Raw genomic sequence first — 27620 nt, 5'->3', positions numbered from 1 at the left:
AAAATCAAGAGAAGGTTGTGTCCTTTCTTTTAACTCTTTCTCTTCTTTTTGCATGTCTGCTTTGTTCTCCTCTTTCTCTAGCTATTCTTGGTCCCCACTCTATGCATTTTCTGCTTGCTTGTAAATTATGTCCACCCATAATTTTGGTTTGCCATACCACCGAGACATTTAGCTTTCTTTTACCTTTTGCCTTCCTCATTGTTAACCATTTCATTCTTCCCTTTTTCTAAGTTCCAAAGAAAAGAATTTCATAAGCCCAACTTGCTAAGTTGTTTGTTTTCGAGCCATGGTTACTGACCAGCCTATGCATTGTCTGCTTTTGGGGTAGGTGACTATGTCCTTGTAGATGAGTGGGGGCGGGGGGGCATCTCAGATCACCAACCTGGTTGTTAAGTCAGTAGAGGCGTAGAGAGCAGGTTTCTCTCTGGAAGGGTTGTCAGAGGATAGGGTACCATATGCATGTCTGGCAAACTCCTGAATGCCAAGTTCTGGTGAAAGCACTCTCCCAAGTACCACCCTATTTAATCTTCACAATGATCTTATGAGGGTAGCAGGGAATTCCCTGCTTTACAGATGAGGGAACTGAGGCCTGGCTAGTTGAAATAATCTGCCTGAGACCACAAGGCTATTGAGTGACAGGTCCTGGATTGGTTCCAAGGCTCAATCTCTATCTCTAATTCCCCTTTAAACTAGAGGCAATGGGATGCCAATAATATTCATAAACATGCTTTTTGGGTCCAACATGGTCCAGGAGGTTCAGAAGCCGAGGACCCTTCTAAAGATTATCACTTGGCACAATCTTAGGGTGATTGACATAAACCTTCAAGTCTCACATGTAGGATGACCTTGAAAAATACTATATATGGTCCCTAATAACCTTTACAGCCAAGAAGTCAAAAAAGATCAGGATCTGAGAGTGGATATGCTAACCACAGGTCTCCAGGTCTTTTCTGACTTGGTAGATCACTCTTCCCCAAGGACGACCATATTGCACATGTTCAGTGTGATTAACTAGGCTGGCAAGAGTTGGTTCGATGTGTTCATCAGATTTGAGGTCAAGAGACAGTGAAGGGATGGTCATCAGAACAAGGATGGGCTGGCTGGGTTGGGGATGGGAGGGAGAGGAGAGAGGACTAGAATGGCACCAAGATATGTTCTTTTCTAACGTTCCCCTCCTCTATCCCTGCCATTTTATTTCAAATGCTTTAATTATCTCAATTTTTCAAAAATGCATCTTCATGTACCTATTACGGTAACACTTTACGCATCTCATCCTTCTGTTGAACTGTCTCATTGATCACTAGATCCTGCTGATTAGGATTATTTTCAATATCTTTAAAACAGCCTGACCTTATTTTTCTTAGCTTTCTTTTTCTGTCTGGTTTAGTAGAACGGTTCGATATACTGTGGGTATTTGAACAAAAATGTTGGCCACTGTGTCCCTACTGCCTGGCAAAGTGCCTGGTATGGGTGTTCAACGAGTATTTGTTGAATGAATGAATGCAATAAATCTTTAGCCTAAAAACATAATGTTCACTGCTAAAAATGAGACTGTGTTATTCTAAGATCATTGCCCTTGCAACATTCCCTATCGGATTAAAAAACAATCTCAGTTCCATTTCTTTTATAGGGTGAGCACAAGCATAGTAAACAGAGAAATAAATCTTGATCATAATGTGCCTCCTTCGCAGCCAATGTTGAATTTCCACCAGTGGTGGTCTTACCGAAAATTTAAAAAGGGGGATTTTAGAAACAGATGCCTTAATTTAAAGACTGGAGATTTTTAGCTATCGGTATCACAGCAGATAACTTCGTAGAATTTTGGGGTGATTAATTTTGGGGTGATTAATAAGATTAAAATGAGGGCTTTGTAAACTAGAAGTCAGTAAGCAAGTGTAAGCTATTAACAATATCAATGATAATGACAACCCCAACTTGGGAGATGCGGGGGTAGGTAAGATTTCTTTAACTCTCAAATGAAAATGTCTAGAGCCATATTTCTATCCTGTCTGCCCCACGTCAGCCTCTAATGGTGTCGCAGCTTCCCTCCTAGCGTGGCGTCCTCTACACGTCAGCCATTTGTAACTGATAAAATCCTCCCGATAACCTTACGAAGCAGGCACGTATATGGCTATGGAAACAAGAGGAGAGATTATTTAACTTCCTTCACGTTGCAGCTAGCACGTTCTCTTGGCATTCAGACGCTGGACGACATCTAGGTTAGGTGATGATAATATCATCTGAATAAGCCCTGTAGTTGGGCCTTTAAAAGACTCATTTTTATATCCAAGAAGGTCCCAGCCTCGGTCCTGACAGTTTGGAGACCGCAAAGTTCCACTTAGCATTGGTAGAACCCTCAGGAATACATCGGTCATTTGGAAGCTTTGAAAATGTTTTTATAAACTGCCATCATCTTTACCTACGGCCTGATGTGTGTTCCCAAGGGAGCACTGTGCCCTTCTCCTTCTGAAAATACTGAATAAATCCTTGGAATCACTTCATGAACCAATAGGACTCTTTATCAGAATGAGCAAGAAACCACCTGCCCCATTAGAAAACGGCTTTCCAAGAGTGAAAGCTGATATATGGCTGCTCGGGAGAATGGCCCACAGTGATTAAGAAGAGCAGGTCCCTTGTCACTCACGGAGGTGGCACAGTGTGGCAGTTCCTACAAGCTGCCTCTCTCGCTCTGAAAAGCAATCTTCGTGATATATTGGGATGGTTCACATAGGATCTATTTTAAAGTGTTTCAAGGGACCCCAGTTTATTTGTGCCTTTCCTTCTTCTTCTTCTTCTTCTTCTCCTTCCCCCCCCCCTCCCTTGGACACTGTATTTTTTTTAGTCCAGGATTCCTGGACTAAAAAAGAGTGAAAATGTCAGGACCTTGCACAAACTGTACTGACTTGACCCCTGGAAGGCAACAGCATGCTCTCTTCCACATCATTACTTTTTTATTGCACTGCCTGCCACATCTCTGCAGAGGAGGGAGACAGGAAGCACGGTGCATGGCTCGTCCCCCGGCTGAATGAGTCTGTGGCCTGACCCTGCTCTGTCAAGTCCCAGCGTGTCCATCAGCTGCTGGAACACTCGAGCAGGTTCATGGACAGACTTGCTCTCAATGGGGCAGCAGCCCTGGCAGTGGCTTGGTGGTGGCTAGCAGTTCCCTGAGAGCTAGGTTGCAATGAATCATGCAAATGAGGGAGGAAGGGCTAGAGCTTGGATGAATGGGAACCCACTGGGGAGTCCCCTCCTCCACCGCTGATTTCTTCCTAGAGGAGTGAACATGGAGCATAACAGCCATTGAGGTTTTTTTTTTTTTTTTTTTTTTTTTTTTTTTTTTTTTTAGCATTATATACATGCATTTTAATGTAAAAATATGCCAAATATACCCCCACCCTCTGCCCATTGTCTACAGAGCACATCCTTGATGGGCAGCCAAGCAAGCGAACGATGCTTCCTTTGGGCTTGGAGTAGAAACACTTCCTCCAAGGAATGCGGCAGGTGGCAATTCTGTCCCTGAAGGTCCAGAAGTGACCTGGTCCCGTTAAGTGCTGCTGGCTTTGAAAAGGAGCAGAGGTGGGGGGAGGGAGGCTGATCCCATGGACCACTGCATATGACTGGACGGTGGTTTTGCAGTTGAGGAAACAAATAGGACAAAGTCAGAAGTGGAGAACTCTTGGGGTAAAGCGATAGACGAAGTTACAGATGAATCTGTCAATCGTCACATGCAGGAAATCACCTCAGGCCTTCCCTTCAGGTGTCTGGGCCCCAGGTTCCTTGGAATCTGGATTTTGGTGCTGTAGATGGAGGCTGTCTAGTTTCTGCAGATCTCCTCTAAGACCACTTCTAAGATCCTTATTGTTTCTCAGAAATTCTTTTACCACTTGCAATCGGTTTAAGATCTGTTCTATTCTGGTGTATGTTGCCACAATCTCTGGAATATTCTTGAATTCATTCAGGAAATTTTGGATCTTCATCTGAAAATCTCGAAGCCAAAGAGAAGACACTTTCATCTCTGAAGAATGCATGATTTCGTTACGACACTTAATCACCTCGGTGACTTTCTTTCGATCAACGGTGAAGTGATCGCAGGAGTTGATGAGACTTAAAAGAGCAACGGCATCACATTCCTCGGGGCCGGTTTTGTCTGCCAGTCCTCGGGGCATGAAAGCCTTGGCCACCTCCCAGGCGTCGACGGGCCAGCGGCCCGGCCGGCAGTTTCCCCAGTGGACGTCTCCATTCCTGTTGGTGTGGTGTTTCAAAATCTCCCGTTTCCACTCTGCGCAAACCTGACACTGAGGCTGAAACTGGCGGGCGCGCGGGCTACACCGAGAGCCGCTGCGGCAGGCGGCGCGAGGGCCCAGGCTGGGGGCTTCGGCGAGCAGGCCGCGGTGGAAGGCAAGCACCTCGCGGGCGACGAAGCCCTGTAGGCAGCCGCGCAGCAGCAGCAGGCAGTGGCCCGCCTTCACCCAGTTCTTGTACTCCGCGCAGTTAAGACGCGCGGCCAGTTCGGTCAGCACCATGTCCCGTCGGGGCCCGGGGGCCCAGCCATTGAGGTTTTACCTGCTCTCCCACGTACTCCTTCTCTAAAAGGGTAATGAAGTTACAGGTCTGTGAGGGAAGGGGGAGGAAGAGGGACTCAGTGGTCAGACCCAAAAGATAGATTCTAATCAGTCTCTGCAGACAGGCTGTGGCTTGACCTTGGCTGAATTACCTGCATTCATTTACTCGGTCTTCTCCCCTATGAAACAGGACTAAAATTACAGATGGATTGGGTATTAATGGATAATTGTGGGTAAAAGATGCAAAAAAAAGGTGTAGTATTCTTGGCAAATATGCATCTCAGTGTGGTCAGAGTATAATCCAAAAAGAGACTCTGATTTAAAACTAGAGACAGAAAGAGGAAAAGTGGTTTAGGATTTCTAGGACGAAACAGAGGAGCCAGAAGAAAGGGACAGATCGTGAAGTTATTTGATTACTATAATTTATGATTTTGTTAAGATTGTACTGACTGATTGGGTCAGTAGTTCTCAGTGGGGATGGTGCCCGCCCTCAGGGAGTGTTTTTGAAGTTCATGGGACTGGTGTGGTCATTACAATGATCAGGGAAGCTCCTTGTGGGCTGGGGCAAGGATACCAGAAATCCTGTGGTATGTGGGACAGTTCTGGACCCACCAACTTCTGTAAGTCCACCTAGACAATTATTTGATAAAAAAAGACTATCTAGGGACACCTGGGCGGCTCAGTCGGCTGGGCATCTGATTTTGATTTCAGCTCAGGTCATGATCTCAGGGTTGCACATTGGAGCCTTCCCCCACCCACATAGACCTCCAAGCTCAGTGGGGAGTCTGCTTCTCTCTCTCTCTCTTTTCTTCTGCTCCTCTCCCTGCTTGTGCGCTCTCTCTCTCTCTCTTCAAAATAAATAAATCACCTCATTTATTTATTTATTTATTTTTCAAAGATTATTTATTTGACAGATGGAGATCATAAGTAGGTAGAGAGGCAGGCAGAGATAGAGGCGGGGAGCAGGCTCCCTGCTGAGCAGAGACCCAATGCAGGGCTCGATCCCAGGACCCTGGGATCATGACCTGAGCTGAAGGCAGAGGCTTTAACCCACTGAGCCACCAAGGCACCCAAATAAAGCATTTTAAAAAGAGGTTTAAGAAAGACTATCATTTTCTAAGCCTAGGAACAAAATATGTTTTTTATCAGCATGATACTTTTTTGGGGGTACAGTTTTAATTTAAACTGAATTTTCTAAGAACACAACTACTGCATAAATTGAGAAAACATTAGATTTCATCTTGTTCAGAATATCATCAGGGTTTGTTATTTCAGAAAACCACACCACCAATGGCAACACCTCTCGTGCTGTGTGAGTTGCCGATATTACAGGCTTGCGAGTCAGCTGGGTTGCAGTGGTGGGCTTCCGCACAAAGACATAAACTTTTGCTTATTTCATTTAATCTCCCAGTATTATCACCTCCCTGCTTTTACATTCTGAAGTCCAGATGATTTTGTTATAAAATATTTTCCTTCTTCTTTCTCCATGTTATAGCTAAGCCATTTTATTGACATTTAAAAAACGTTATGTGTATAGGCTGGTTTATCATCTCTGAATTTCTTTTTTTTTTTTTAAAGATTTTTATTTATTTATTTGACAGTGAGAGAACACAAGTAGACAGAGAGCAGGCAGAGAGAGAGGAAGGGAAGCAGGCTCCCTGCTGAGCAGAGAGCCCGATGCGGGGCTCGATCCCAGGACCCCGGGATCATGACCTGAGCCAAAGGCAGAGGCTTAAACCACTGAGCCACCCAGGCGCCCCTATCATCTCTGAATTTCATTTCAGGATAATGAAGGGTGTGTTAAGTCTCCTTAACTCAGTGGTCCGTTGTGCTTAACAGTGGTTCTTCCTCCCTTCCTAAGATTCTTCTCTCTCTCTCTCTCTTTTTTTTTTTTTTAAAGATTTTATTTATTTATTTGACAGAGAGAGATCACAAGCAGACGGAGAGGCAGGCAGAGAGAGAGAGAGAGGGAAGCAGGCCTCCCGCTGAGCAGAGAGCCCGACGTGGGACTCAATCCCAGGACCCTGAGATCACGACCCGAGCCGAAGGCAGCGGCCTAACCCACCGAGCCACCCAGGCGCCCTCTCTCTCTCTTTTTTAAGATTTTATTTATTTATTTGACACAGAGAGAGAGAGATCACAAGTAGGCAGAGAGGCAGGCAGAGAGAGGGGGGAAGCAGGCTCTCTGCCGAGCAGAGAGCCCGATGTGGGGCTTGATCCCAGGACCCTGAGATCATGACCTGAGCCGAAGGCAGAGGCCCAGCCCACTGAGCCACCCAGATGCCTCTTCTCTCTTTCGATATTCATTTCCTAAAATCTGGCTTCCATCCATACTGATTGAAACACCAGTTATAGACTGGATTCTAGGTTTCTCTCTGTGTGATGCAAAGAGAGGACCCGGACAGAAGGCAGAGTATAAGTTGCGCTGCTGAGCTCCATATTCTGGGATGTCTGAGCCTTAGCCCCAACCCAGCTCTTACGGGAACCTCTATTACAAAAGGTTTTATTAGCCCCACTGAACAAATGTGGAAATTGAGGATCCAAGAGGTTAATGACTTTTCTAAGGCCTCAAAACAAAACCCACTGAGCCACTCAGGCACCCCTGGATTTTTTTTAACAAAAAATAAAGCTAATATTGAACAGATAGTGTATGCCGGATTTAACCCAGTGCTGCTAAAGCCCTTGCATATACCATCAAATTTATCTTTCAAACAACTCTATGTGGCCGGTAGCTTAATTTGGAGGTGTGGTAACTGATAAAAGCAAATGATGTGAAATTCTTAGTAGTACTCAGTTTGCCATCCTCATCGCGCAAGCAGACAAAAGGACACAGAAATCCCTGCCTTCCCGCACGGAACAGAACTCAAATTTCTAGTTATGACTGGTAGGGGCGCTTGGGTGGCTCAGTGGGTTAAAGCCTCTGCCTTCGGCTCAGGTCATGATCTCAGGGTCCTGGGATCGAGCCCCGCATCGGGCTCTCTGCTCAGCGGGGAGCCTGCTTCCTCCTCTCTCTCTGCCTGCCTCTCTGCCTGCTTGTGATCTCTGTCTGTCAAATAAACAAATAAAATCTTAAAAAAAAAATTTCTAGTTATGACTGGTAAGAGATGTTTTCTCCTTCAGCATTTGAGACTAGTATGATGGAGAGAAAGAGTTCATAGTGTCAGGGCTATATAAATTATTATTTAGATAGGAGGTATTCCACGGAAATGGTAAAAGATTGCAGAGAAGAGGGGAAATAGCGTTTTATCCCTGAACTAGCCAAAGTCAGTAGAGTCTATTTTCAACAGTTTGATAAAAAGCATTAGCTACCAAATCTCACGTGGATTCTGCTGAGCATTTTATTTAGAGCCGTAAGACTCACACCGTAGTTTTTACTTACCTCTGATTCTCTCAAAGTATTTTGATGGGAGAGAGAAAATATCTTCTGTTAAAAAACAAAACAAAACAAAAACAAACAAAAAAACCCCAACAACAACAACAATAAAACCCAACACAAACCAAACCAAACCAAACCAAACAAACAAAAACAAAAAACCAAGCACAGACCTTAATCTCCAGTTCAAGGACTTTGAAATTCAGTTGCTACGAGACTGTACCATCTCCTTAACCTCACTGGACCTTAATTTGGCCATCTGTGGAATGGGGTGGATAAAATTGAACTACAGAAGCATTTCGGCGATAATGAGCTTCAGTCGGTGTCTGGAAATGCCCGGTTACCAGTCCCTCTCCAGGGAGGAAAGCTCAGAGAGCTGACACAGAGGCTCAGAGCTGATAGTTTTCACATGGGCTGGTAGGTGATCATTTCCTTCTACTTGGTCTGTTCTCTAATTACAAAAAGATGACAGAGAATAGAAAAACTGTGACGGGAGCCCATGGGTTCTGCCGTGTGGATAGAAATCTCCTTGGTTTTATGCTTGCGGAGCGCTCAGCTTCAAATCCCAACACCCTTACTCTTAAATTACAGCAGCTGAAGCAAATCCTGAATTGGCTTCCCCAAAGACAGCAGCCGCTGCTGGGCCACATAGCATGACTTCCAGTACTAGCAACAGCAACCACGGGACCAGCAGGGGCCCCTCGCCATTATTCTGATTTCGATTCCAAATGTCACTTAAAATCTACATTCTTTGTTTGCTGTTTCTCCAATTAGCATTTCCTTCCTATATCCTATTTATTCTCACCTTAATGTGATTGTCATTTGAGTCCTGGTCCCAGAGAACTTGGTGGTAATTTGAGCCTTCCCACATGAAGTAATGGGAAAATGTGATGACCATCCCTATAAGGAACGTAGGCAGAGGGACCCTATGTAGAGATATCCTTTGTGAGGGCATAGAGTATGGAGTCCGAAGGTATCGGGAAGCAGATACATGTGTTATTTAAATGTAGGTCCAAGTTACCCTGCAATGGAATTGGCATATTTTCTAAAGCCCTAAAGTTGTTGACTTCCTAGCTGCTGTCTAAATTTTCCTTCAGACACCTAGAATGTCAGCATTTCCTTTTTCCTGTAAGTATCTGGCAACTTATCAGACTTGGGAATGTAAGCACAATGCAAATGCAAGCTTTTTAAAATTTCTATTTATTGGACATTTACAGTACTATCACCTGCCTGAAAAGACTGTTGCCTGCCTTTAGGACCTAGTGTAGTCTAAGTCGATGAGAAAGTTCAAATATCAGCTACTGAACAGGAGAGTGTTGGAAATTCTTAGATGAGGAGGGAGCCAGTGAGTGCAATGGAGGGAAGGAGTCTCACCAGACCCTTCTGCAACTGAGGGTGAGAGGTGTCTCTGGAGGAGAACAGGCTTTGGATCCAAGTCTGAGAAGGGGCAGATGAAGGTCAAGTACAAAACTGTGACCAAGAGAAAAGACTAAAGGTCAACATAGGGGAAAACTAATCTCTTGTCAGATCTAAGTCCAAAATAAAAGGCCGGGGAATTCTAACAACTGCCTCAGTTTTCCCAATGAGTTGAGAGCAGGCAGGTCCAGACAGACACAGATGAAAGCAAGCAAGGTTAATTGGAGGACCTTGTGGACATGACAGAAGGATTACACCATCCCCGATCCTCCATTCCCAGACTCATGTGTACAGACACATAATCCTGTCACCCAAATCTGCTTATTCTTTCTTAAAACATTCATGCATTTTTCTTTATTAGAATCATATTGCCAGTCTCTACGGACTAAAAGTGCATTGTCCGGACATAGGTCACTGAATGTCACTAGGACCTTTATTGTTTAAAACTCATTTCCTGACCCTTAAAAATTTATATCCATGCTACTTGGCACAAACTTGCCATTATTAGGTAGATAGAATCCTTAAAACAGAAAAAAGCTGAGGGCATCGTCTAGGGAAACCTGTTTTTGGAAAATTACCGCTCATATTTGAATAGTTTCTTGGAAGACAAGCTCTTCACCAAAAGCTCTGAAATGTGAAGTAGGAACAGCTAAATGCTAAGAAGAAGGAAAATACTACTTAGATATATGCGAGACAGGGATGGTTCTAGTGACACACTCTGTAAAGAGTGTCAGCCCAAAGTAGAAGGAGTGGATAATAAAATGAGTTTGTGGCAGTAGATTCACCATCTCAGATTGGGTCAAGAAAAAGACTAAATTTAAGACTGAAACAAAAGAAGAGAGATCTGGAGACTTGGATAATCTAGATGTTAATCCTCGTGGTCGGATTAGTTCTGACTTTTATAATAATTCCATGACCATAAATGGTAGTCATCTGGGGACCAAGCAGGACATGTATCAAGAAATTAATTCCTTGTATGTGAGAAATCCACAACCTGGGCAGTCTACTCATCCTTTAGAAAGCCCAAGTTCTGTTGACTTAAGCCCTCCAGTGAAGAACATCAGTGCCTTCCTCCTGTCCCAAAGCATCCTTTCACATTCTAGTGTAACATCTAAACAAGGGCAATAAAATCAATATTGTGTAGAAAAACCCTTCAGGTTCAGGGTGTTTCTGGAATCTTAGTTCTCCCGATCTCCTCTCCTGGTCACCATCACTGTCATCCAATATGATATTAACCAGTGAGCCTCTCCCAGCCACTCCTGTTGCTTTCCCCATCAGTGTCTACTTTCTACCAACACAGCAGTAATTTTGAGGGGACAGACTCTTGGCCAAAGTCAGGGTTCTGTGCTGTGGTGCCTTTATCACGTAATTCCTTTTGTAGGGCATGGATCTGTGTGTTCGCCTTTGTAGGGAGCACCATCCTCATCCCAAGAGGCTGTGTAAGTCCCACGAGCAGCCCAACAGGATCTTCCTCCCTGCCCCCCCCCAAAAAAAAAAACTTGGCATGGCAGGCGAGGACTAGAGAACAAGAAGGAGGCCTGGTCAGAAAGAGGGTTCAGAGGAACCAGACTAAAGCCTGGCCAAGAAGAGAGTCCTTGTCAATACAAACCTGCACAATTCTTTAGTTTGAGGGGAAGTGTCAGAGTTCACTCATGAACCCTTCAGGGAAGGTGAAATTTTGTGTTTTTTTGTCTTATTCTGGAGTATCTTCCCCGTGTGTTCATTGCTTGGAAGAATGGGTAGCCAGTCAGATGTTTCTAAATGCAGGGAACCATTGCCATAGTGTGAGGAAACTAGATTCTGGTCAGATGGCATGGCCTAAAGTTCCACTAATTATTCTGATACCATACTGAACGATTTCAGACACAAGATATTTCAACTTTGAGCTGCAGAATGTCACCTGTGGAATGTGGATAGCACCACACCACGAGTTCTGTGGCCCATGGACCAAATCAGCCCACCTCCGCATGTTGTAGGGCTCATAAGATAGGTATGTGTTTTTACGTTCTTAAATGGCTGGGGAAAAAGCCAGAAGAAGGATGATATTTTGCAACACACAGAAACTAGATGAAATTCAAGTTTCAGTGGCCATAACTAACATTTTATTGGAACACAGACACGCCATACTTGACAGACTCTCTGTGGCTGCTCTTCTGCTATAAAGGTAGAAGAATTAAGTGGTTGAGACAAAGTTTATAGGTCCCACAACCCTAAAATATTTACTAAATTATCCCTTTATAGAAAAAGTTTGCCAATCCCTCCACTATACCTTCTTTGCCTAATTAAAAAAAAAAAGTTGTGGGGAGAAAAGTCCATTAAAGTCTATAAATTTTTTTTTTCATGTTGCAGAACACTTACAACCCTGGGGAACTATTATTATTATTATCATTGTTATTTTTGTTTTTGTATTAAAATCACATTTATGGGAACCTAAATATCCAACAGCATTACTAACATAACATCTAACTCGGCAGACTTTTCATCGACTAGATGGGTACGTTGTTAGCTGAGAGAGGAAAGAGAAAAGGGCTGCTGCTATTCATCTGGCTGCAGTGAAAGTTGTTCCTTCCTCTGCATCGAAAAGATAGCTGAGTCCTAGCCTGGGGAATGCAATTGTAACAGAGTTTATATTAACAGAAAGTGGAGACTAATAAGCCACGCTGATTTAGAAACGCATAAGAAAACATCTGCTCCTTGGCTGAGATTTGTCCAAATGTAAAATCCTAGCTTAAAATGCAGTAAAAGCAAGTTGCTTAGCAAGAATTCATGGAGCATCTACTATTTACAGAGTAATGAGCTGTGGAAAGAACTACTACGGAATTGGCAGGTCTTGCTTTGGACAGTCCATTTTGCCTTTGGGCCCCTTCCTGACCTTCCCACACCCCTACCCATGAATAGCATGCACGCCTGAACTTAGAGGCAAAGGCTCAATTCTGGATCTTTCTTGATGTCTTCCCCATCACACTAGTTTCGTTGGATGACAGCAGTGACAGATAAGTCTCAATCGTTGGGTTGAGGTTCTGCTGTAAAGTTACTTGAGCGGCAGGATGAAGAGTTTGTGCTTAATTCCAAAGACAGTGAGGTGTTTTAAAGTTTTGTAACTGGGGGTGGACAAGGAGACTGGGGCTGTATTTCAGGATGATTAATCAGGTAGCTGTGTGTAGGATGGATCGGAGTGGGTGGAGGCAGAGCGATCAATGGAGTAGTTTCCCCAGTAGGCCAGGCAAAGAGTGATGAGTCTCTGAACTAATGTGGGGGCAGAAGGGATGAGAAGGGAGGAACAGGCATGAGAATCAGTGCAGAAGCCATTGATTGAATGTGGGAGTTGAAGAAATGCTTCGAGCTATAGATGACTGCTTAATGGAAGCAGGGAAAATGGGAAAAGGAGCTGGCTTGAGAGGGAGATAATGAGTTTGGTGTGGGACATGTTGAACTGAAAGTGTCAGCAGGACATGCAGACTGAAGTCAGAACAGTACAGAGAGATGCTGTTTCAGAGCCCCGAGCTCACTATCCCGCAGTAGTCGGTGGAAGGTCGGAAAGAAGAGGTAATTCTACTCTGATACGGAAAAGGGGTCTACACCAAGCTCAGACGCCAAGAGCAAGAAAGGAAGAAAGAGAGTGGGAACGACCCAGAAAGCCAGGGAAATATTTCAGAGTTTCAGCTTGAGAAATCTGATGAACAAAGGAAAGACAGGCGAGTGGTATCAGGGGTGGTTGGAAAGAGAAATAACGGAGAAGAGAATGGCATGGGAGAGGCCGTAGGGACCACAATGCTAAATAAGATAAGGCAGCAGAAGTACTCAACAAAGCTAAAATATAATGCAGGAAATAAAGCCAGTTTGTAGTAAATATTGCAATAAAAATTTCATTACCTGGGAGCTCATCAATGTTCCAGAGAAGAGTAAATAATGTTCTCCCATTGTGCTCTATAAAACTTCCTTCCCTGTCTCCACTCTGGAGACAATTTGGCTTTTCCTAAATCTGATTAGACTTAAATCCCCTGTTGGCTCACTGATGTCTTTGTTTTATCACGTATGTTTTCCAGCTGCCAAAAACTGTGGAAGGAAATTTTCTAAAGGAAAATATTCCTTTTCCTTTATCAAACCACTGGGTAGTTTCATTTTCCCCAGGTAGCTCAGCCTCTCGCCACTTTATTTTTGTTCTCTTAGTTCAAAATATATTTTGGAAACAAAAATACTTCAAATGAACTTCATGTTCATATGTCTTTCTCTACGCTTGCCTTCTATTTTTTTTTCCTTCGGTATTTTTGAGTGACAGTTGAGGTGTTTGGGGTCTGTACAGAACCGGAAGATTCCTTTGGTTCTGCTACTTACTGTGTTTTACTCGGCAAGTCTACTCCTTTGCTCACAGACAGCTAATATCATTTTGTTATTCATCAACAGATGGGACGGCAGAAATTGATGAGCTTTCTGGTCAATTAAATCAATCATGTTCTTCATGATTAAAGTCCTTTTTCAGAAGTTCTCACCTTAACTCCAGGATGGATTTTCAGGGGTAAAATTCCAAAAAGCAAAACCAGAAACCATCTAATGACCAGTCACCCAACAGCATGTATTCAATAGGGCAGCATGTGCACACATTCACTTACACACATGAGCATATATGCATGCATACACTGCTGGCAAGACGTATGCAGACCTAACCTGGATTTTTTATAACTGATCAGTGGCACATTATATAAAATTCAGAGATCAAGCTCTTGCATCTTTATCTTTACCCTCCAAAACAAGTCCTTTAAATAGAAACATGTTTAAATTAAAGATCATCTCAGAAGCCATTGAGTAGTTCATTAAATACATCCTAGGCATATTCTACTTTAAATATGGAAATAATATTATTTCCACCTTTGAATAATATCGAAATATTACAAAGACCCTTGGATAATGACCTTCTTCTAGGCTGTAATAACCAGCACAATTCTTTATAAGTCAGAAGCCAAGATTTGAGCCGCCCAAGCTGTGGGCTGCACTGAGGCATGAAGATGCTTGGCAGGACCTGGGTGTTGGTTCCACCACCAGCTTTGTCTGTGATCTGGAAGGCGGTATCAGCAAATGGCACTTCATTTGTGTAGTCCTTGAAAGTTGTGTCTCAGCAGGACGGAGCTTGGAATCATGAAAGATAGCCAAATTAAGGGAGGCAAGGGGAGGCCCAAATGAGGGACAAAGCCTGTGGGTGAACCAGAAAGAACAGGTATCATGGATAGAAAGAAAAAAGATCAGGCCCAGCACAATGCGGAGAAGTTTGAAGAATGGTCTGTTACTCTTGCAACCGGATTTACTGGCCCAGCCATGAGGGCAGGAGATCTTACCCACTGTGGAGCCCCTAAAGGCCCCATCTCATGTGCTGCAATAAAATGAAATAAGATACGTAATTCTTTTATATGGGAGTGACCTTTACAGGAGTTTGAATATCTCCAATAGCATGATTAACTTATGCATAAACACTGTGAATCTGCAGGTATTTCAGTGACTGAATGGATGCATTGTTAGTTGAAATTTATTCTTCTTATCTATACTGCCATGTCAAGACTGGAGTGCTTGGTACAGAACACTAGAATGGTACAGAAAACCAGAGCAACCATGAACATCATCACAAGGTGGTGTAAATATTGTGACAGTGCGTTAGTTTACTGAGAACAGAACCAGGCTCATTATTGGCCTTGGCCCCCACCTGCCTTCACACTTTTCCCTGTGTGTTGAAAGAAGTCAGATGTGCACCAGAAATAGGAGCTATTTAAGTGGAGGCTTAGCTTGGTGAAGAGTTGGGCCTTCCACAAAGTGACCCATACAAAATCAGGCAGGTAGATGTTGAGATTGAACGACTGGACTTAGACAACTAGGCTTAGGGACAGATGTGGTCTTGGTCTAATATAGGGCAGGGAGTTTGCAGAATGGTGTGGGAATGATGTGGGAGAGGAGAAGCCAGTGTACACAGTGGCACACAGGTGTGGCCCTGCGGCTGGGGTCAAGAATAGGAAACTGTGGCTAGAGGTGGGGCAGCACGCAGCCCCTCCATTTGCAAGGTGTGGGAACTTTTCTATGTAGCACCATTAGAGATCTTTAGGCACCAACTTCTCATGACATAAGACTTAACCATCTCAGGCCCAACAATGTGAATTCATGGGAAGTGTTTAGAAACCAACATAAACCAGATTATAATCAGGGGATAGAGCATCCCATCAATAGACAAATCTGTATTTTTTTTTTTTCTTGGCAGAAATGCTTTGGATGGCTGCTCATCTTCTTTCCAAAATGCTTCCCTTTCTCAGTTCATTTTACTCCGTAGGGAGAATGTCTCATTTTTTTCTTTAGCACTTGCTAAATCTCTTGTATTAGAGAAGTTATGAGCCAGGCAAAGCTGGAGCAAGGGAGGGTCAGCCAGAGGACTTTCCTTTGTTGTCCATTTATAAAGGGACATGAAAACACCATAGAAATCAGAAATGTGGCATAGCCTCTTTTTATCCAGGACTCCATATGTGACTCCTTACAGAATAGGCAAAATATAAATCAGGCCAATTCCTTCCAAAGTAGGCAAACTTCAAATGAAAAACAAAAAGGCATCTTTAAGAGCACTGACCTTCTCTGATGCAAACACACAAATGTATATGAAATAATATCATGAAAATATTAAATCATGTGTTTTTTATTCCTCATTCTCATATGTCTCATTGCCTGGCAGTGAGGAATAGTCTGGCTGATTGTCTCAGAGACAGTGGGACAGAAAACTCTACCTCAGGAACGAACAGAATATAATGTAGAGCAAGTTCTGATTTGAAAGGAAGAGGGTATAGAAATCCTAATTTGTTCAAGCTTCAGTTGATTGTCAACAGGAGAACAGAATTTCACAAAACCAAACTTATAAGAAATGTTAAAGATCCTTTTTAAGTGGAAAAGGAAAGGACATAATAGACTTAAGAAAATTATGAAAAAATATGTAAATTATGATAGCATTATTAAGATGTGGAGGAGGGAGTAAAAAAACAAAAGAGGTTTTGTTTTTTGTTTTGCCTTTTTTTTTTTTTTAGAATACATTTGAACTTAGATGGCCATCAACTTGAAATAGACTGCTATGTACTTAGGATTGTATGTATGAACTTCGTGGTATCAAACCCAAAACCTATATTAGATACACAAAAAATAAAGAGAAAGAGAGCCAAACATAACTCATTAATCACATTAAACTCATTAATCACAATGAAAGAGAGCAATAGAAGAAGAAAGGAACAGAGAACTACAAAAACAACCAGGAAACAAATAACAAAATAGCAGTAAATACATACCTACAAAAAATTACTTTAAATGTAAATGGCCTAAATGCTCTAATCAAAAGAAATAGAGTGGCAGAATGGATAAAAAAAAAAAACAAGACCCATCTATATGCTGCCTGCAAGAGACTCACCTCAGACTTACAGACACAAACAGACTAAAGTGAAGGGTTGGAAAAACATTTACCAAGCAAATGAAATTTAAAAAAAGAAAAAAAAAAAAAAAGGTCAGGGTAGCAATACTTAAATCAAACAAAATAAACTTTAAAACAATCTCTGTAACAAGTGCCAAAAGTGAGCATTATATAATGATAAGAGGATCAATCCTAAATTGTAAAAATCTTTGCACCCAATACTGGAGCACCTAAATACATAATGCAAATATTAACAAATAGAGAGAAAATGATGGTAATACAATCATAGTGGGGAACTTTAACAGCCTACTTTTATCAGTGGAAGATCATCTAGGCAGAAAATCAATAAGAAAACAGTGTTGGGATACCTGGATGGCTCAGTTGGTTAAGTGTCTGCCTTCAGTTCAGGTCATGATCCCACAGTCCTGGGATCAAGTCCCACATTGGGTTCCTTGCTCAGTGGGAGTCTGCTTCTCCCCCTGTCTGCTGCTCCCCCTGCTTGTACTCTCTCTCTCTCTCTCTCTCTGAAAAATAAATAAATAAACAAAATCTTTAAAAAAAGACAACAGTGTCTGAATGACATATTTGTTCAGATTGACATAAAATATATATAGAACATTTCATCCAGAAACAACAGAATCCACCTTCTTTTTGAGGGCATGTGAAACATTCTCCAAGACAGATCACCTGAACGGCCAAAAAACAAGCATCAATAAATTTAAGATTGAAATCATACCACTTATCTTCTTTACCACAACTTTATGAAGCTAGAAATCAATTACAAAAAAAAATCTAGAAAAAACACAAGCACATGGAATCTAAACAACATGATACTAAACACCAATGGGTCAATGAAATAATCAAAGAAAAATACATGGAGACTAATGAAAATGAAAACAGAGTGGTCTAAAAACTTTGGGATGCAGTGAAAGCAGTTCCAAGAGGGAAATATATAGTAATACAGGGCCTACCTCAAGAAACAAACAAAAAAAAAATGTTTAAATAAACAATCTAACCTTTTATTTAAAATAACTGGAAAAAGAACAACCAGAGTCCAAGGCAAGTAAGAGGAAGGAAATAATAAAGATCAGAGCAGAAATAAATGATATAAAGACTAAAAAGAGAAAAAAAAATCAATGAAACCAAGATCTGGTTCTTTGATAAGATAAACAAAATTGATAACCCTTAGACAGACTCATCAAGACAAAAGGAGAAAATACTCAAATAAATAAAATCAGAAACAAGAGAGGGGAAGTAACAACTTACACTTCAGAAATACAAAGGATTGAGGGAATCACTACAAAAAATTATATGTCAACAGATTGGACAATGTAGAAGAAACGGAAAACTCCTAGAAACATACTATCTTCCAAGACTGAATCAGGAAGAAATAGAAAATCTGAACAAACCAATTACCAGAAACAAAATTGAATCAGTAATCAAAAAATTACCCAAAAATTAAAGTCCAGAACCAGATGGATTCCCAGGTGAATTCTACCATTTATCTTCAAACTATTATAAAAAATAGAAAAGAAACCTTCTAAATACATTTTATGAAGTCAGCATTACTCTAATATCAAAAGCAGACAAAGATAATGCAAAAAACAAACAAACAAACACACAATGACAAAAAAAACAAAACAAAACTGTCAACCAGTATCCTTGATGCACATAGATGAAAAATTCTCAATAAAGTATTAGCAAACCATTCAACAATACATTGAAAGGACCATTCACCATGATCAAGTGGGTTTATTCTGAGTATATAAGGATGGTTCAATATTTTCAAATTAATCAACACAGTATAGCACATCAACAAAACAATGGATAAAAATCATATGATCACCTCAAATAGATGTAGAAAAAGCATTTGACAAAATGTAACATCATTCATGATAAAAACTCTCAACGAAGAGGGTTCAGAGGGAACGTATCTCAACATAATAAAGGCCATATATGAAAAATCCACAGCTAACAATCATACTGAATGGTGAAAACCCGAGAGATTTCCCTCTAAGAGCAGGAACAAGAGAAGGATGTCCACTCTCACCATTTTTATTCAACATAGTACTGGAAGACCTAGCCACATCAATCAGAAAAGAAGAAATAAGAGGCATCCATATTGGTAAAGAAGTTAAACTTCTTTGATGATGTAATACTATACATAGAAAACCCTACAGACTCCACTAAAAAACTACTAGAAGCAATATGTGAATTCAGTAAAGTTGCAGGATACAAAATTAATACCCAGAAATTGGTAGGATTTCTGTATACTAATAATAAAGTCGCAGAAAGAAAAATTAAGAAACAATTCCATTTACAATTGCACCAAAAAGAATAAAATACTTAGGAATAAACTTAAACAAGGAGGCAAAAGACCTGTACTCTGAAAACTGTACAACACTGATAAAAGAAATTGAAGATGACATAAACAAATGGAAAAATATTCCATGCTCATGGATTGGAAGAATTAATATTGTTAAAATGTCCATACTACTCAAAGCAGTCTACAGATTCGGTGAATCCCTATCAAAATGCCAACATCATTTTTCACAAAACTAGAATAAATAATCTCAAAATTTGTACAGAACCACAAAAAAACCCTGAATAGCTAAGGCAATTTTGAGAAATAAAAAGCTGGAGGTATCACAATTCCAGATTTCAAGATCTACAGCAAAGCTACAGTAATCAGAACACTATAGTATCGGCACAGAAATAAACATGTAGGTCAATGGAGCAGAATAAGAAAGCCCAAAAATAAACCTATGCTTAGTCAATTAATCTATGACAAAAGAGGCAAGAATATACAATAGGGAAAAGCCAGTCTCTTCTATAAGTGGTATTGGGAAAACTGGACAGCTACATGCAAAAGGATGAAATTGGACCACTTTCTAACACTATACACAAGAATAAGCTCAAAATGGGTTAAAGACCTAAACGCGAGACCTGAAACTACTAAAATCCTAGTAGAGCACACTGGCAGTGATTTCTCGGACATTGGCTATAACACTGTTTTTCTAGATATGCCTTCAAAGGCAAGGGAAACAAAAGCAAAAAATAAACTATTGGGACTATGTCAAAATAAAATCTGCACAGCAAAGAAAGCCATTAAGAATAAACTATTGGGACTATGTCAAAATAAAATCTGCACAGCAAAGAAAGCCATTAAGAAAACAAAAAGGCAACCTACTGAACAGGAAAAATACTTGTGAATGATGTATCTGATAAGGGGTTAATATTCAAGATCTATAAAGAACTTATGAAATTCAATACCCCAAAGCCCCTAACAATGCAATTTTAAAAAATGGGAAGGGGACCCCAGGAGACTTTTCCAAAGAAAACATACAGATGGCAATGGACACATGAAAACATCAAAAAGATACTCAACACCATTAATCATCAGGGAAATGCAAATCAAAACTACAATGAGATAACACATTATACATGTCAGAATGTCTAAAATAAAAAAGACAAGAAATAAGCATTGGTGAGGACGTAGAGAGAAAGGAACCCTTGTGCATTGGTGGGAACATGACTTGGTACGGCCATCACAGAAAACAGTATGGAGGTTCCCCCCCAAATATTAAAAATAGAAATACCATATGATTCAGTAATTCTATTACTGGGTATTTACCCAAAGAAAACAAAGCACTAATTCAAAAGGATATATGCACCCCTATGTTTATTGCCACATTATTTACAGTAGCCAAGATATGGAAGAAGTCTCTTTCTATATGTACCACATCTTCTTTATCCATTCATCCATCCATATATATATATATATGTATGTATATATACAATGTATATATTATGTATGAACACAATGTATACAATGGAATATTATGCTGCCATAAAAAGGAGATCATGCCATCTGCCGCAACATGGGCAGGCTAGAGGGCATTATGCTAAACAAAATAAGTCAGACTGAGAAAGACAAATACCATATGATTTCATTCATATGTGGAATGTAAAAAACCCAAATGAATAAACAAACAAAAAGCAAAATCAGACCTATAAATACAGAGAGCTAATTTTTGTTTGTTAGATGGGGGGCGCAGGCAAAATGAGAGCAGAGGAGTGGGAGATACAGGCTTCCAGTTATGGAATGAGTAAATGATGGGAATAAAAGCCACAGCATAAGGAACATAGTCAACAGTACTGTAATAGGGTTGTGTAATGACAGATGGTAGCTACAGTGGTGGTGAGCATTGCATAACATGTAAACTTGTCAAATCACCATGTTGTGCACCTGAAACTAATGTAACATTGTATGTCAACTATAATAAGTTTTTCTTTTCTTTCCTTTCTTATTTTCTTTCTTTCTTTTAAAGGAGAACAGAATGGAAGTAAATAAAAATAGGAGTTGCAACACATTTGTCCTGACTTTCCCCATCAGGATTGAAATTCTAATAGAGATGTATTGGGTAAGTTAAGAGATGATCCAAAAGTAGAGATGCTTTTGACTTCTCTGTTATCATGTTGAAAAGAAATCAACTTTCATGGTAGCTCCTTGTACACCAATCTGTGGTGGCCACCTCAGGACAAAATCCTTGATAAAGAGCATTTATGTAGAGAGATGACTCAATCTCTATAATGGAGAAGGTCAAGAAATTCTCACCTATTCTACAGAGAGTTGTGGGAAGTAGATGATGGTGCTTATTGGTGGGCTTGGCAGGAGGGATGTCATAGGGGTGTGACAGCCTTCAGCTTACTACTATAAAAAGACCATTCTGCCTGGGGATCAACTGGGAATTGCAGTGAGGTGTTAGGGATATACATAACATCGGTGATGACTAAGGAGGGGTCGGTTGGGCAGGGGCAATCATAGGACACTGATCAAAGTAAGAGAACCTGCCACACAGATGTTTTTATTTGATGCCAGCAGGCTGATTCATAACCAGGCAGCCATAGGACACTATTTCAGTGATCAAGTAGCCAGAGAAGAACACAAAAATTTATGTGTGAGAAAAAGATACCTTCTCTTTGCCACTGGGAGGCCATGTGGGCACTTCTTCCCCATCCCCCTTCAACCACCTGCCATTTGGAGAGTAGCAAGTGCAAGGGAAAGAAAAATACACAAGGGGAGGGAATTTTACCTGAACAAGATTGGATCATGTAAAGAGATTGTTTAGTTTATTGGGTTAGGCCAAATTTAATAGATAAAATTGATTTTAAGTTTTTATCTATTATCCAATAAGCTAAGGGCTTGTGAAGAAGATTAGATTAGCTCTGGGAAAGGAAGAAACTCAATGTCTTTACACATATGAATGTGTATTTAATTTTGACCTCATGATGTTAATTATGTTTCATGTTTATTTTCCTATGTTATTTTAAGAAACTGAACATGTCTCTTAAGAAGTTATCGGGGTCAGAAAAATTGTAAAAGTTAATTGTAAAAGTAAACCTGAGATCTCTACGAACTAGAGAAAAGTAGGAAAGATAGTTTCTGAAAGTGAGAGAGATGTTAAATCTGGAGACAAAGTTTAAAAATCTTGTGCTATGTGTATACATGTGTATACATATACACATCCATGTTGAACAAGAATGTTTCTAACATCTGTGATTTTTACTGATAGAAAAATTAGTGAAATGACTTTAAAAGTTATATAATAAATTGCTTATTTGGAGGCACCTGAGTGGATCAGTTGGTTAAACGTCTACCTTCAGCTCAGATTATGAACCCAGGATCCTGGGATCGAGCCCCACATTGGGCTCCCTACCAGTGGGGAGCCTGCTTCTCCCTCTCCCTCCACTGCTCCCCCTGCTGTGCTCTCTTACTCTCTGTATCAAATAAATAAATAAAATCTTTTTAAAAATTCCTTATTTGAACATAAAAAGAAAGAATATGATTTATATTGCTGTAAAATGTTTTTTCTTTTTATATTAAATAAATGAATGGGCACCAAATTATAAGCCTGCTCATGCCCCTGCAAACCTTGGTATAGCCCCGGCCTAAGACTGAAAGTTTTCCACAGGCAGCAGCAATAGAAGCACCCAGTCAGAGGCAGGGGAATTGTTCTGACCCGGACACTTGTTACACTGTCTGCTCTTCTCTCATCCCAATTGTTTTTAGACCCACTTCCCTTGATTTAGATTATCCCCATGGGAGAAGCCACTTTGTTTGCTACGTCCTCACTCTCTGGCTACAGTTGAACAAATGATGCAAGTTGGGGCAACCCATTCCTTTGGGGTTGTTGAAACCAAGAAGGAAGAAAGGGAGCTCATTTTTTTTCTGTATGGTTAATAGAAGTGCTAAGAAGCAAGTGAGAGATGATTCCATGTCTGCACGTGTGACCAGATGCAGAAGTTGGAGAAGACATAGTGGAACATAGTTTCCCCACGTATAAACATGAATATGACTGGCAGAATCTGATCTGGCTATCTGATCTTGCTATCTTCTCTTTCTCACAGATTGTTTGGAGACTTTTTTTTTTTTTTTTTTTCCTGAGAGAGAAGCCTAGAGAAAGCAGGAGTGGGGGAAGGACAGAGGGAGAAAGGGAGAGAGAATCTTAAGCAGACTCCACGCTCAGTGCAGAGCCCCATGTGGGGCTCGATTTCAGGACCCTGAGATCATGACCTGAGCTGAAATCAAGAGTCAGATGCTTAACTGACTGAGCCACCCAGGCGTCCCAGAGATTTTTCATTATAAGGCAAGGAGGAGTAGAGGAATTAATTTCTTTCTTGAAGTGATTGTTGGTGATCCACACATTCTTTTTTTTTTTAAAGATTTTATTTATTTATTTGACAGAAATCACAAGTAGGCAGAGAGGCAGGCAGAGAGAGAGAGGGGGGGAAGCAGGCTCCCCGCTGAGCAGAGAGCCCGATGCGGGGCTTGATCCCAGGACCCTGGGATTATGACCTGAGCTGAAGGCAGAGGCTTTAACCCACTGAGCCACCCAGGCGCCCCTGATCCACACATTCTTGACTGCTGTGGTGGGCATCTGTGTTTTTCACCATCCAGCATTTCCTGGTAACAGAATGACTCTCCCTCAGAAAACACTCTGACCCTACTCTCTTCTGTGTTTCAGATGGAGTGACTCCTACTGGCTTCAGGTGAGCATGCAACACAGATTAGACCAATCAGAATAGCATACCCTCCTGACCAGGGTCATTGACTGAAGACTGGTCATATGGCCCAGTCAGTGCTAGGTTTGGGCTAGGACCCCTGGGAAAGTTGCATACTTTTTTCTCCACTTCTGAGACTTTTTGGCAATAAGGAAGAGGTTGGCCTAGATATCTAGTAATCACCTTGTGGAGCCTGAAGATGAGGCCAGTGACCTGGAAAGGCATAGCTGAGAGATAAAAAAAAGCCTTGATGACATCTTTTGAGATCCTGCATCCAATTGTGTCTGAGAGCCTCCTCTACTAAATTTTAGTCATATAAATCAATAGGTGATTTTCATGCTTCAGCCACTTAAAAAAACAAACAAACAACTCTTTGATGGAGTCCTTACTATCATTTCACCATCTCTCTGTGACTTTGGAGAAACTATGCAATCTCTCCAGGCCTCATTTTTTTTTTAAATATTTTATTTATTTATTTGACAGAGAGAGATCACAAGTAGGCAGAGAGGCCGACAGAGAGAGAGAGAGGGGAAAGCAGGCTTCCCACCAAGCAGAGAGCCCGATGTGGGACTCGATCCCAGGACCCTGAGATCATGACCTGAACCGAAGGCAGAGGCTTATTAACCCACTGAGCCACCCAGGCACCCCCTCATTTTTTTTAAATCCATTCATTCAATATATAAAACTTTAGTACACCCCAACAAACATTACTCATTCACTATGCTCAGAACATTTACAAACAGAAGATGGCAGGATGTGTGATTCCCTCCCAGTTTCAGTCTCCCTGTGCCACACCGATTTGGGTCACGTGCCCATCCTTGGATCAATCACTATGGCCAGGAGAATGTGATACTCTAATTGGCCAAGTCAGACTGTGGGATTTCTTCGGGTCCTTTTTATACTATCTCTTTAAGTTTGTAAATAAACTGGCTTTCAAGTTTAACAAGAATCCATTTTAGCATCACAAGGAAAGTCTGTACAATCTAAAATGGCCATGAACTCTGGAGGACTCACATTTCTTTGACACCCTGAAAATATAGATGTCTATGGACAAGGTCTTATTCTAACAAAGTTAATCAGTCTTTTGTTGGCACTTAGAAGATGTTAAGTAGTCATTCTCTAACTTTTAGGGACTCTATTGTGGGTGGTATGGTAATTTTATTGACGACTATCTCCTGTTTCTCATTTCTCTCATAACTCGTTACTGGCAAAAGAGAAGGCATACAATGTCCTACTCATACTAAATGTCCTTTTGATAAATAATATTTTAGTGAGCGGAAGTGGAGTAGTGAGGGGCTAATTGAAAGCAATTTTAGGTTGCTAAATTTCACCAGATAATGGACTATTCTAAATTGGCTACAGTGATGAAGAGTAGAACAACTCTAAAAACTCACCTACTATTTCTAAGCAGATCAGAAATATCTTGAACCTCATAAGACTTGGAACAGATTTATTTTTTATATAAGAAGTAAAAAAATGTTGAAAGTCATTCCTAATGAAAATCAATCTTTGTTCTATTATGCATTGATGAAAGAAGTTCATGATTATTAGAATGATTGAAGTCTGAATTCTTTTTAATGAATATTACATTTCTACCCATTAACAAGAAGCACTGTGGCTAGCCAGACTTGAACCCAGTTTTCACTCCCCGTAGTGTTTCCATCAGGGGTTCTAGAAGTCAAGTCCTCTGAACCTGTCTGTAATATTGTAGGATGATTGCTTCACTAGTCAAATGGCAGGCAAAATAAAAGCAAGAAATGGGCTTTGGATCCAAATAGACACACTAAAAAGGAGCAAATAGAGTGATTATTCTAACATAAGGATGATCATGGGTTTTAATTCATTGGAAAGAAGAGTCATCCTGTGATGGCATTTACAGCCACCTTATGTGTTCTCCACATGCAGTCTCTGGGCATTCAATTATTGTCTTCATTTTCTCCATGGCTTCCTTACTCATGGTGTTTCCCACCTCAATGAGCAACACAACCTCCTTATTAACTCTTAAATCAGAAGCTGATCACCATTTTTGGTTCCTCTTCTCTCTTCTCTTCAACCCTCCCTTTCTACTCTATCTCTAAGACTTATCTAACTTTCTTCTCAAGTTGCTCTTGATTCCTCCCATTATGAATCCAACCATTTTGCTACTTCCTTGGCTCAAGGAATTAGCCATAGAATACTTTCTTAGTTTTGTATACTGTTTGAGGGCTTTTTTTTTTTTACTTTTTTATTTTATTTTTTAAGATTTTTATTTAATTATTTGACAGACAGAGATCACAAGCAGGCAGAGAGGCAGGCAGAGAGAGAAGGAGGGGAAGCAGGCTCTCTGCTGAGCAGAGAGCCTGATGCGGGGCTCGATCCCAGGACCCTGGGATCATGACCTGAGCTAAAGGCAGAGGCTTTAACCCACTGAGCCACCCAGGTGCCCCTTACTTTTTAATTTTATTACAGAGCAAAGAAAACAGACATTAAACGCACACACACACACACACACACACAGTAAAAGAAAACTATAATGAATAGCTAAAATCTCGACTACATTTCAGATTCTTACTAAAAAGGAATTAGAAATGAGACTATAAAGAGCAAACAAAATTGCTTAAAGTTACATCAACTTTTGGAATACCATCTCATAGTGTTTTAAAATTTGAAATATTGGTGATATAAATTTTTTTTAAAAGATTTTATTTATTTATTTGACAGAGAGAGATCACAAGTAGACGGAGAAGAAGGCAGAGAGAGAGAGAGGGAAGCAGGCTTCTTGCTGAGCAGAGAGCCCGATGTGGGACTTGATCCCAGGACCCTGAGATCATGACCCGAGCCGAGGGCAGTGGCTTAACCCACTGAGCCACCCAGGCGCCCCGGTGATATAAATTTTTAACTAAAGAGCTACTTCATTAATTTTCATGCACCACCTTTGAGAATGTTCAGTACACAGCAAGTGCTAAGTCAAAACTTGTTCAAATGAAACTCAAATGATGAAAATATTATCAACAGAAGTGAACATGTGATAGGAAAGAATATATTGATGGATCCTTAGGGGTCAATGCATTCTAATTTAGAGGGTTAGGAGCTACTTCTAACATTTGTGGAGCCCTGGAGAAGAGTACAGTGGGGGCCAGGATAATACAAGTCTAAATATTTTAGTTTTAAGTCAAGTTAGCAATCATAAAACTTTTTCTTCTTATCCGGTAAATATTCCTTCATTATAACTTGGAAGGCCAGATTTGAATTTAGAATTCTTGAATTCTTCAGACTTTTGCCAGCTCTGTCCCCCTACAGTGGCTGTGTCCTGTAACTGTCAGGCACCTCAGTTGTCTAGGGCTAGGCACCCTGGCACCCTGGCACCCTGGTCTGTCCGCGGGGGGTGGGGGAGAATGGGCCCAAAGGAGCTCACACATGACCTGGAAGTGGATTCTTTAGTTGTGGTGTCGTTTACACATATAATTTTATTAATCTTCTTTTCCTCTCAAAAACTAACACATCTTGATTTTATCAACTTGTATATGATTCTTTCACATTTTGTTTCTTCTTTACTTCTAGGAGAAAACTTTCATGTTCTATTGGAGGACAAAACTGAAATCAGGCGGTGGTTCAGAGCCATATCCTCTTATGAGATCTGCTTGCTTCTATTAACCATTGCTGAGAAACAACCTGCTACAAACAACAATGAATGATTTTTTCTCACAATTCTGTGTGTTGGCTGTGTGTTTCCATTGCTGGTTTTGCCCAAGTTTGTTCAAATGGCTGCATTCACCTGAAGGGCTGACTGAGCTGAATGGTCCAA

The 27620-nt window shown here is 40.9% G+C and overlaps 1 protein-coding gene across 1 annotated transcript; it reads right to left on the bottom strand.

The window, feature by feature from the left end:
• Positions 1-3350: 3350 nt before the first annotated feature.
• On the bottom strand, positions 3351-4538 carry LOC125097980 (uncharacterized protein CXorf38-like). The gene has a single exon (XM_047726275.1). It carries the CDS (start codon positions 4521-4523, stop codon positions 3741-3743), a length of 783 nt encoding a protein of 260 aa, XP_047582231.1. The 5' UTR covers positions 4524-4538; the 3' UTR covers positions 3351-3740.
• Positions 4539-27620: the final 23082 nt, after the last annotated feature.

Source organism: Lutra lutra, chromosome 4 (genome assembly GCF_902655055.1).
Source record: "Lutra lutra chromosome 4, mLutLut1.2, whole genome shotgun sequence".
Classification (NCBI taxonomy): Eukaryota; Metazoa; Chordata; class Mammalia; order Carnivora; family Mustelidae; genus Lutra; species Lutra lutra.
This window is presented reverse-complemented; position numbering and strand designations above follow the sequence as displayed.